Source organism: Lepisma saccharinum, chromosome 15 (genome assembly GCF_977018435.1).
Source record: "Lepisma saccharinum chromosome 15, izLepSacc3.1, whole genome shotgun sequence".
Classification (NCBI taxonomy): Eukaryota; Metazoa; Arthropoda; class Insecta; order Zygentoma; family Lepismatidae; genus Lepisma; species Lepisma saccharinum.
The window spans coordinates 74790416-74803096 of NC_139243.1; the positions used below are offsets into that span (position 1 = coordinate 74790416).

Below are 12681 nucleotides of genomic sequence, written 5' to 3' on the forward strand. Positions count from 1 at the left end.
CTTGCTGTTCATACAAAAGTTATTAATGCAAGATAAACCTGTGAAGATTAGAAGTTGTTGTTAAAACGAAATCTTTGAACAAAGTTGCCAAAAGTTGTTAAAACTAAAGTACGAGTACGATAATTTAACCTTGCCATACCAATCAATAAGTGTGGGCATACATGACTTGTGTAGTTAGTGGTGAAGGTAATAATAGTGATTATACTTTCCGTTACTCGTACGCAATTTTGGAAATTTCGCCTAACGTTTATTTTGCATTGAATTAGGCACAAAATCAGAAGCCTAGCAGACGTCCCTTATTACAAATAAATATCTGTAATTTAGCTATACACATGAGTAGCATATGATGCATATTTGATTGGGTCCAGATTACTATTACAATTGTAATTGAGGTGCTGTGAACAACACTGCAAACACCTCACGCCGCTTTCCAACTTCAGTAATTTTGTAAGGGTTCTGCAACGTTAATATTTTTTTGATCTCTGCCTGTAAGATTTATAACTTAGTAGCTTACTTTTTTTTGTACCACCAAAGCAGAATGTTACACTCGACAAACCTAAAATCTAAACTGTGAAAGCATGCCTCAGAAAATTTATGAAATAAAAGTTGCAATTTTTCACGTCCAAGGAGCAAAATTCCTGCATAATTCACGTATAATTCCCGGAGACAATAATTCATGCATAATTCCCAGTGAGTAGCCACCCTGAGTTATTGCTACTGGTGATGAAGCTTCTTTCTTTGCTTGGTACTTTGGCTAAAAATAATTCTTAAACAATGGCTTACTATTTAAAAAGCCCACATCCTGTTATGAATGGTTATTTTTTTACAACTCCCTGCTGGAAATTTCTAGTTCTCAGTAAACAAATTCTAATGTTTTCAAATGTCTTCTACTGTGTACTGTGAAATGTACTGAAATCCTATTGCAGATCTACTGTACAGCTACTGTACTCTACAGTAGGACTACTGTACTGAAAAAACAATGTGAATAATTACGCATAATACTTGCTACAATATATTATAAAATTATTTATTGATTCCAAGAATAGGCAAAATCCATTCTTGACACCATATATTCAGTAATTTTGAGATTTTGAAGTGCATTGGAAAAAACAGTACATTAACTGAATTTCTACTGTTTTTGTAATGAATACTACTGAAGTCAGATATATCTTAATGAATAAGTTACTACAAATCTTTCTTAAGAGATAGCTCAGCTTTAAAGCAGCTAGTAGTTTGAATACATTATCATATCAGTTGATCTTTTTTCAGCATGGAATTTCCATGATTATTATTACGCATATATCTGTGTAGTGCCTCTTTTGATCGACATAGTTAACAGTGCTTGCATGTTTTGGTTTTTCAAGCATTGAGGATCAGGTCTTGTTTAAACTACTTTTTTCTGTTTTCGTGTGAATATATGAAAAACAATATGTCAACTTATGTATAAAACAGTATGTTTTTCAATTTTCTACAGTGCATTAACCACAATGAAGCTAAATACTTAAAATCGTGTTCACTTTTTTTGAATATGATTTTGAATTTAAAATTTTGGGTGCGTCAGCCCTTGGACTATCTTGCACCAGTCACATTATATGGGGGCCAGCCCATTATCATTACAAATAACAACTCGAACGTTGCAGAACTAAAAATATTAAAATTTTCTTGACTTCTGTTAAAAGCTAAGGCTGTAAGCGGACACTTAGCACACACAAGGACAAATAACAGGACAACACGCACAAAATTATACTGGCCATACTGCCAGTTGCCAGAGCATTGTTCGTCTGCAAAATGCAGTCCAAAGTGTACTAAGTGGAAGTGAGGTTGACTTTTGGGTGCCTATGTGGAAGGTACCCCTTACACCCTAAATTAACTTTATTTGATTTCTTTGTTGCACATTCCTAGGTAGCAAGTTCCACACGCTTTACCATATATTTATTTTAGTTGTTTATATGATCTTTCCATTGCATTTTCAGTTGTATTGATAAGGAATTTTTCATTACTGATAATAGTACTGTTGTCATACATCAATATGCTGAACACAATAAAAGATGTTGGTTGTACAATTATGTTACTGAACACATAAAGAGCACAGTTCAGCCACTTAAGATAGGAGAAACAATTGGACTACCAAAAACAGTAGAAAACATTAGTAATACAGTTCACCTACTGAAAACAGTAGACACAGTTGGGCTGCTAAAAACAGTAGAAAATATTACCTGTACAGTTCACCTACTACTGAAAACAGTAAACAGAATTTTCAGTAGGGCTATCGAAAACAGGTCTGCACAGTACCATTGAAATGGATGGTTGAGATCTCAATTAATAAAATGGTTGCACCATAGTTGTAGACATGAAGTATAAATTTGTATAATACAGAGCTCGGGATCCTATCCCAAATGATACATGCACAGAATGACAAGAATTTCCAGAGATTTCTACCCAGAAACACCATTCCCTGTGTGCAAATGGTTTTTAAGTTCTATTTGCTATGCACCCTCTTCACATGTTTAGTAATTATATATATTTATGGGTAAAATACTGGTCACATTTTAAACAATTCAAGGGTTTCTCTTTGTGTGTACTCTCATGTGTATATTAAATTGAAGTTTTTCGGAAAAATCTTTGTTGGAAATTGCACACTTAAAAGGTTTTTCATTTGTGTGCCCTCATATGTTTATAATGCGAGGATTTGTGGGAAAAATCTTTACTGCAAATAATACAATTAAAAGGTTTCTCCTTAGTGTGTACTGTCATGTGTGTATTAAGGTGATGTTTTTGGGCAAAATCTTTATTGCAAATTGTACACTTAAAAGGTTTTTCATTTCTGTGTGCCCTCTTATGTTTATTAAGTGAGTCATTGTAGGAAAACTCTTTGCTACAAATAGAACAATTAAAACGTTTCTCTTTTGTGTGTACTGTCATGTGTGTATTAAGGTGAGTTTTTTGGGGAAAAACTTTACTGCAAATTGAACAATTAAAAGGTTTCTCCTTAGTGTGAATCCTCATATGCACTCGAAGATCTGCTTTCTGGGAAAAATCTTTGTCACAAATTGAACACTTAAAAGGCCTCTCTTTGCTGTGATACCTCACATGTACACTAAGATTTCCTTTATGGGCAAAATTTTTGTTGCAAATTGAACACTTAAAAGGTTTCTCTTTGTAGTGAACCCTCATATGAATATCAAGGCCAGATTTCTGGGTGAAATCTTTGTTGCAAATTGAACACTTAACAGGCTTTTCTTTGTTGTGAACCCTCATATGTCTATTAAGGATAGATTTCTGGGTAAAATCTTTGTTGCAAATTGAACACTTGAAAGGAATATCTTCGTTGTGAACCCTCATATGAATTCCAAGGATTGATTTCTCGGAAAAATCTTTGTCACAAACTGAACACTTAAAAGGCCTCTCTTTGCTGTGAACAAACACATGACGATTATAATCTCCTCTACGGGAAAAACCTTTGCCACAGACTGAGCACTTAAATGGTTTCTCTTTGTTGTGAACCCCCATATGCATATAAAGTTTTGATTTCCTGGAAAAATCTTTGTTGCAAATAGCACACTTAAAAGGTTTTTCATTTGTGTGTGCCCTCATATGTTTATTAAGAGAGCATTTTTGGGAAAAATCTTTACTGCAAATAGAACAATCAAAAGGTTTCTCCTTTGTGTGGATCCTCATGTGTCTATTAAGGTTATTTTTTTGGCAAAATCTTTGTTGCAAATTGAACAATTAAAAGGTTTATCTTTGGTGTAAACCCTTCTTTGTGTGTAACGGTTATCTTCAGGAATAAATTTTCTCTTGCAAACTGAGTGAATAAAAAACTTCTCCTTTGCAAGGACATTTGAATGAGCAAACAAAATTCCTTCCTTGGAGAAAATTTGGTTGAACATTGAAGAGATATGTTGTTTTTTCCTGTTACAGTGCTTGGTATCTTCAATATCTGCCTTGGTTTTAGAGTATTTTGGTGAAGGTTCAGGTTCAAAGTTAACTTCTCTATTGTCTTTTGCTTGTTCTTGATCACGTAATTTTCCTGAAGGTACTAGTGTAACTGACCTTGGAACATCTTGGTTCTGTCCTCTCCTGTAGTTCTTGTTCAGATATCTGGAGGGGGAAAAAAATAGTCACTGAGATTTACATATCAATGAGAAGAAAGGATAGTAGAATAGACTGTCATTAAGGACATGCATTAGCAAGTGAATCAAGTGAAAAGCTGGGGGATGCTTGGTGAAGTTTCAGAATATGCATGCATGGATTGATATCACTTATTAAAGGGCGCTATTTACATACTTTGTAGCACATACAGTATGTGTATGGTAGCATAGGTGCATCAAAAAGCAGAGGGTGGTCACATCGGACAGCTTACACAGCAAATCCTTTTTTTTTCCCCAAATTTTATGATGGAACTTTTCTCATCTTTGTAGTACTTTCAAATAACAGGATTCATTGTTCCGAATGGTACAGCAGCCTGCATGAATTGTTGGAACTTATGATAACCTAATTCACGATTGGCAAGTATACGTGCATTTCAAGATACATACCCAATGAATGTTATAGCATTATTCAATAAGTGTGTCAAGAGTAGTGCGAAAAATGAATCAAACTGATGGTCTTGCATTTACTCATGCAAAAGTGTGAAAACTGACAAAATTAATGGATGGGTTCACCTTCCACATAATCACAGTGAAGTCCTTTGTTTTGAAGTGAAAGGGGACATAACTAAATAAGTGAGTGGTCATCAATAATAATCGAGAATTTTTGAAGTTCTTGGATACCTTGAAAATATGTAACCTTGGCACGACACAATTTAGATACATGTGGCACAAGTGAAACCATATTTAGACTTTCATGGTCCACATGAAAATTGTTGCAACTAAGAAAATAACTGCTCCCTAATTAGAATCTTACTTACCTCCCTGAAAACATGACACCAATAAGCATTCATTAATTTGGATGATTAAAATCTTATTTATATTGTTTAATGTGCATTATTTAAAATTGTTCTACTCAGGAGAAATTTACTGTGGTAACACATAGTTAAGAAGTAGCAAACTACTCTGTCGTTACAACTACTGGAAGCAATATGACTAAGCTACAGGCACGCGTTTACAAGACATCTAAAAGCAAAAACCTGAAGCTAATTTTGTAATTTGTCCTGGTTGTTTAAGCAACCTAATTATTAATTTTCCTTTCCATTAATACCAAAGTCACCCACAAGTAGTGCTGTCAGCATTGTTCCTCAAAATGGCTACTTTTACTGGTGCGGAACATGCTTGCTGTGTGTTTTGGTTTCACGTGACGCAACATAAGTTTCATACAGAGTATCGTAAGGCACCTCCTAGCAGGCCTACAATTCACTCTTGGCACCAAACCATCCTTGATACTGGTTGTTCTGTATGACATGCAAAATCACCAGGATGTACACAAGTTCCTGAAACTGATGTGGAAGAACTCAGAGAACGCTTTGTCTGGAGTCCTACGAAATCAAGACGTGCATCACGTGAGACTGGCATTCGACAACCGACTGTCTGGCATGTATTATGTAAACACTTTCTCTTGAAGTCATACAAACTAAGAATGGTTCAACACATTATGGATGCAGATAAAGTTGCTTGCCAGCAATTCTGTGTGCAAATGTTGGATAGAATTACAGGTAAGAAGACATTCCTAGACAATGTCATTTTTAGTGATCGTTTCACATCAGTTGACAGGTGAACACCCATAACTCATGAAACTGTGCAGCGTATTCGTGATAGCCCTAAGATCAATGTTTTTTGTGCCCTTAGCAAACAAAAATTGTACGGCCTGTTCTTCTTCCAGGAGGCAAACATAAATGGTATTGTGGATCTGGATATGCTACAAAGTCTTCTGCATATCTGGATATATTACAAAATTTTCTAATTCTTTAGTTCGACAAGGATGACTAAGATGTACACCTTTACTATCAGCAAGATGGGGCATCACATCACTACCACGTAGCAGTCAGTGATTTTCTTGATACCCGATTCTCGGGTCAGTTTATTGGTCATACAGGTCCAATTGCATGGACCCCTTGCTACCCAGATTAGTCCCCGTTAGATTTTTTCATGTGGGGTTTCATTAAAGATCGGATTTGTACAACCTTTACCTGCTGATCTTGCTGAACTGAGATTGCATTACCGCTGCCACTGCAGAAGTGATGCCTGACTTACTGGTGAAAGTCTGGAATGAAATCAACTTCAGGTGGGCTGTATGCCGCTTTACAAATGGTAGCCACATCGACCCAACATGAATGTTGTATGACAAACTTGATGTGTTTTGCTTTGCAATGGCACCTCAACAGACTCTAAGTTACCTGAATACATTTCTATATGCTTTGAAAGTTGTAAAGTCCTTTTTGAATCACCTGTATTTGTTATATGGCAATTTAGTAGAAAATAAACATTAGTAAAAATAAGTTTTGATCTTTTCTCACATGAAGAATTACTGAAACATAAATGAAGGTGTCCTACAGTAGCTGTAGATGGGGAAACAGCGTAGATTGTAGAATTGTAGTAAATGCATGATTAAGTGTTGGAATTGCATCACCATTTTGCTGATCCTGAATTTTGAATTAATTGAATGTTGGACTTTGAATATTGTTGAACATATTAGTGTTTTGGGCTACAATATCACAATTCCTGGTGAAACTCTTATGAAGTTTTGAAACGGTGCATTAACAGCAAGCCATTGATTCACAACAAAGTTATTTCTGTTAATGCTACTTTGGGATTTGACATCCACACCCTCACTTGCACTCCAATCAAATCCTTACTCCCAACTTGGACATTATAACCATAGATTATTTTCTTAGTTTAGTGCATTAATTTGAATGTTAATCTGGCAAAATTGACATGTGTCCTATTATCTCTCCCCCTTTTTCAGACGCCAGAACAGATACTACAAGGAAAGTATCATCAGCATGCAAGATATACCCATTACATGCATGCCATTATCATCAGAAAACTCCAGGCAAACAACTTTACAACAATACCGAAATAACTATTTATAATGTATACATGAATGGGAGAATAATGAAGCCTGTATCTTCACCCATACTTCCAGAAAGTAATAACGAGATTATTCAATATGCTAAGAGAAGAAGAAAGAAATGTATGTTTCAGTATTAGCAAATATTTTATCTAAAAGAGAGATTTCTTAAGACACAAAATGTTCATATGAAAGAGAAACAATAAAAACCTGATCAATTTGCAACAAGAATTGTACCCAAAAAGAATTTCTCACTAGGTAACTAGTATGTTCTCTCTAATGTTCTATTAACAATAAGTGTGGTGGCGGCGGCCACCAAAATTAGTTTTAAAAAATAAAATAAAATAAACAGTTACGCGGAAACCATGAGTAACAAGTTTCACTGTCATTAAAACCAAACTGTTTATAATTGATTTTTTTTAGCAAATTTCATTATATCCTTGGAAGTAGACAGATTAATCAATGCTATTTACATCAGCTGATAAAGGCATATAATTTTAATTGTATGTTGGACAAAACACATATATTTGAAGAATACTTACAAAAGAGAATACCCAGAATTGTGTTTCTGATAAGGGACATAGCTAGAGAGGAGACATTGCCCACTTTGAGTCAGCATTTTGACCACTTTGAATGGGCTGAGACTTCTTATTAGAATTTCCAGAAAAAAATGTTTCATGGTGTCTGTATTTCCCTGATGCTAAACAGTGGGGACTTCCATCGGGATCTTGGTTATGATGTATTAGTAAATGACAAATATATTTTGTATTTAATTTCTATTATCATTATAATAACATTGTTTGAACATGAATAGGAATTTCTTTTAATGGATACCACTGCACAGTTGAATATTCAGAAAGTGAATGATTGGTAAATTCTTGGAAAATCTTAGCATAAAATGTTAACAATCGCATTGTATAAGTGTATGTATACATTTGTAGTTTACTGTCGGTTTTGTTTTCTTCTTGGCTAATGAGGACAATGAAGTCTGCAACCTTGTGTGATGAAATCATTTGTCACTCAACATATTCAACCATCAACGTGGCATTGTGTAGTTACCAATACTGAAGAGGCTGTATATATTGAACGGGAATTCTCTTGAATTCTGGGAATTATGTGAAGTTTATTTTCAACAATTCGTCATTTGCCAACATTGTTGCAAACTTATCTAGTTCTAGAGACTGCAGTGACAGTAACATGATGCAAAATCATTTTTGGTTAGTTAGTATCTTCAGATGGATGCAAATAACTGGCAGTCCCGATGCAGCAACACATTTTAATAAACAGGTGGAAGTGGAAAAAAGGAAAGTAGTCGAAATAAAACCAAGAGATGATTTATGATTTCAAGACCAGAAAAGTGATGTATAATAAGCTAAACACAAAAACCCATATTTCAATCTATCACAATAAATTTGGAGAATACCTATGTGGTGGTCAGTTTGTTATAATCGTGACACATTCTTATGGAAAAATAGTGAATGTAAAAGTTACAAGGGCTAAGCATTTATAATCAAAAAGTCCCTGTTACTCGAATTTCTTGATGTGTATGTGAAATTAATTCACATTGGCCACATTAACAGTGATACTAATATTGGACTGATGAAACACCATCAAGTATCAAGTGACAACTTCCATAACTACCATCTAAGAAGGAAAACTTTGTTTAAGGCAGATTGCTTACACAATCGCCAACACCTTGCTTGACATGCATTTGCATATTATATGTATTAGGTGCAACTTCTTGAAGATAAGTGTCTTCCAGGTCTCATGCTGACATCAGGTAATGACTCAATTCTGTTCATTTTTTATAATTAATTCTAAAAGCTTTTGCATGAAGTTACATTTTCCAGGTTGTAGCCGATTCCATTTTATTACTTATTTATTATTATATTTTAGAGAGTTTGAACATGCAAAGTCATAGTTCTGTATTTCAATTTCAATATTTTTACATTAAAATAAATTAACGTAAATTCCTGTCGATAGCGGACAGGAACATCACACTTAGATTTCCCTAATACAACAGGGCACCTAGCGGCAGCCGGAGAACTACGAACAATAGAAGCATGCCAGGCAACAGTACAACAAGTTTCAATGAGGATGGTGGCAGTGAGTGGTCACTGAAATAAATGGAACAAAAAAAAAGTTTCGCAGATAAAGTGAGTACTAATTTCTCTGTATCTATCTACTACCGCGTCTCTCATTTCCCAATTAGGAATAAAATAATTTATATGACAATATTGTGAGTTTTGTTATGGATAGTGCCACATGTCTGAATAATCAGATGATTGTGAAATGTGCAGATTCTCTGGGTACATAAAGAAATCTATACAGTTGGATTTTGTAATTAACAAGATTGCTGTGTGAAGACTGAATTTAAGCAAGGTTTCAAATATTCCGATGACATGTGTGGCTCTGATTGCATAATTCATTCTTATTCTTTTGATTTGTTCAACTTTTCTTTAATATTTTCAATTGATATGGCAAGTTAATAAGCTATTATAAGACAACATGAATTTACACACACACACACAAATGTCCAGTATGTAACATTTTCCCAAGAGCCAGGCTTTGCACAGTGGTCCAAACAAATTCACCATTAACTATAAGTTGTGAAAATGGATACAGTAAACTTGTGGTTCAAGAACAGAAAGCTACTACTGGAATATAAGAATCCTAGAATTGAAAGCTACTTGCGGTTATAAGATGAGAGTCATCTCTTGATGATGTGATCTATTTTAATTTGTAATAGTATAGACTTTTTCATCCAGTTAGCTTTTTGTCTTTATAAACCTTTATTGATGCCAATTCTAGTTTGAAACTTAGTTTTTGTACTTCTTAGATCTAATTTTAAAGTGATGTTTCATAATCTGATTTTATGTAGTGTTGCATTTTTAATATGTCATAACTCAAGTTTGTGAATAGAGTAACAAAATAACAAACAGTCAGAAGTTAATGTTTCAAGTTCCAAGATTAATTAATTCTTGCCCTTTTTAATAAAATGGGAAATGTTATTGAGTACATGATATTTTTCCAAGAAAACTGCTTCTTCGTATTTAACACCTTGATCAATCATTCAGCAAAACATGCACCCTTCATAGAACCAGGTTCTGGATGCCATGAAAATGGGCAATCCTGAAGGAGTTCATGAAAACTAAATCACATGTTGAAGTTACCCTTCAGTCAGTGCCAGACCATAGTAAATATGACCTGAACATCAGCAGGGGACCAAGAAGAGAGATACAAGACACACACATTTACTTCCTGTCACTTGTGTCACTTCAGATATACTATGAATCTAAGAAACTTGAGAAGTTGCTCTTTGTCAACACTTTCGGTCATCATTGAAAGGGCGTTTAGAGCAATCAAAGTAATAAAATTTTACGCAAACAACTAAAAAATAAAAATGAAGAAAAAATAATGAAGCTGATTTACCTGAAATATTTAGACAAAGTTGAGCCTCTTGTGGAAAATATCTTCAGATAGCAAAATTGGAAACAAGTCAGCATTCTTCTTTTTCAATTCAACGATTGGACAACAAATGTAGTGCTGGCAGCTGCCAAGTTGCTTCTTCCTGCTATCTATTCTTCAGCATGCAGGTAGAAATGTTAAGGTAAACTCACGCATGGTCTGGACAAAGAGTGATGCAATTCCTCACATGGAAATGCAAAGTTTAACAATACCAGACCAGCAGGTTGAAGACAGTGCCAAAATCGATGTCAGAAAAAGAGTAATGTTGTGGTTGGGAAACCCAGCTTTAGGTGACTAGCCACAAAAGTGGTTATGAAATGTTTAATTCAGAATAAGCACAAGAACTTAACTACCTAATTGTTGTAAAATTCTTAAAGGTTGCAACCCCTACCAGGTTAAGGGTGGCAACAAAATCCAGGTAATGGGTATCCATATTCTAATCATCTCATATTCATTCATTTTGGATACAACAGATAATCTGAATATCCTGATAATTCGGATAGTACAGAGCTCACCACCAGCAAATGAAACTGCGCAGACCCGCGACTCCTGTTCACCACACTTCTGCAAGGAGGGGTGGAGCAGAGGTGAGCATGCTTCCTTGTGGACAAAGCGAAACGGTTCGAGGGGTGAAGCATTTTAGAAGAAGATTATTTTGTTTGTGGTCACTCTGTAGGAAATCCGTGTAGTGAAATATGAAAATGACAAATAAAAGATTGGATAGCCTGTAAAACAGATATCTGGATAATCCAGACAATTCAGATATCCAAATAATCGGTATATCTTCATATCAGAATATCTGATGTTTAGATATTTGAAATCCAGATAGAAAATTTTCCAACATCCGGATAACATTTTATCGGGATTTGGCTATCTGTATTCCAGATCACACTAGTTGGGTGCAAACAAATACATAATGTGAGTGTTTCACAGAACTTGTAAAAGGTACACTAAGAGATACATACAAAAACACAACCACACATGGCTAGTCAATCTACACTTTTGTAGAGCCCCAAGTGAGAGAAGTGTAGAGTGAGTAGCCATGTGAGGTTGTATTTTTGTATGTATCTCTTAGTGTAGCTTCAGAAAGTTCTGAGAAACCAGAACAAAACATTGCACATAAAATAAAATAATAACCACTAAAAATAACTGTGTTAGATTATTTTGCATATATAAAAAGTGGTTATGCGAATCTTTAAGAAGAACATAGGGATACAATATGTAGCCTACCTGATAAAAAGTAAAAAACTACGGAAGTAGATTTCCATGTCCCATGTAGTGCTCGAATGTCAAACACTATGAGGTTAAATCCCATGCTTGTATACCTACTTACCCAATTTCATTGGTACAGTTACCACAGCAATACAGATACCACTTCATAGTCAAGTGCATACACAAAAAAAAGTGATATTTTCACGAAATTATCAACTAACATGGAAATCAAATTGTCCCTTTCATCACATGACTTACCTACCTTAAGTGCAATGAAGCAATTTATCAAACATATTTACTTATTGACTGATAGACACCCCACAAAGTTGCTTGCATCCTTTCACAATTCTTAAAGTTCCTTAGTCTAAGGGCACAGTGCAGGTGGGTAGTGTTGGCTTGGAAATGATATGATAAATGGTGGAGCAAACTAAGTGGCATCCTAGAATCTGTCAATCATGAAGAACTTGCTCCTCTCAAAAGTTTTATAGAAGACTTCTCTCCTTTGACAGACCTTAATTCAGATATTTTAATTCCATTAATGAAACTAGTTTTAGTTCAGGGTCAATGAATATAGCAGAACTGCTACTCTTGTACAGAATAACATCTTGCTACCTCCATTTTGGTGCAAGGTGCATGAATCTTAATCTTAAACCTGAGCTAGAATATCTACAGGGTAGGGTTCTGTGTAGACAACGAAACCAGACATGATGCCTACCAATCGAGACGTTTAAACGAATATATTATATAAGCAAGGATACATGGAAAAAGAATATTTCCATGATGAGCTACTTTTCTCTATAATTCTCATCTACAGTCAAGTTTTATCTCAATATGTTTTTTATTATTTCTTTTCTTCAATTTGTATATTTTTCTATCTGGACTTCCTTTTTAATGGACAGACTGGATCTGGACTTCCTTCTTAATGGACAGACTGGATCTGGACTTCCTTCTTAATGGACAGGTCAGAACTTCCTCCTGGATTTCCTATGTGAGCTT

General features: G+C 34.9%; 1 protein-coding gene across 1 annotated transcript in view; it reads right to left on the reverse strand.

Moving 5' to 3' along the window:
• LOC145999339 (uncharacterized) overlaps positions 1–12681 on the reverse strand; it is a 478836-nt gene that overhangs the window by 392890 nt on the left and 73265 nt on the right. Inside the window, exon 5 of the mRNA XM_083136280.1 lies at positions 4054–4101. Within this exon, the coding sequence (XP_082992406.1) occupies positions 4054–4101 (48 nt within the window). The remainder of the gene's footprint in view (positions 1–4053; positions 4102–12681) is intronic.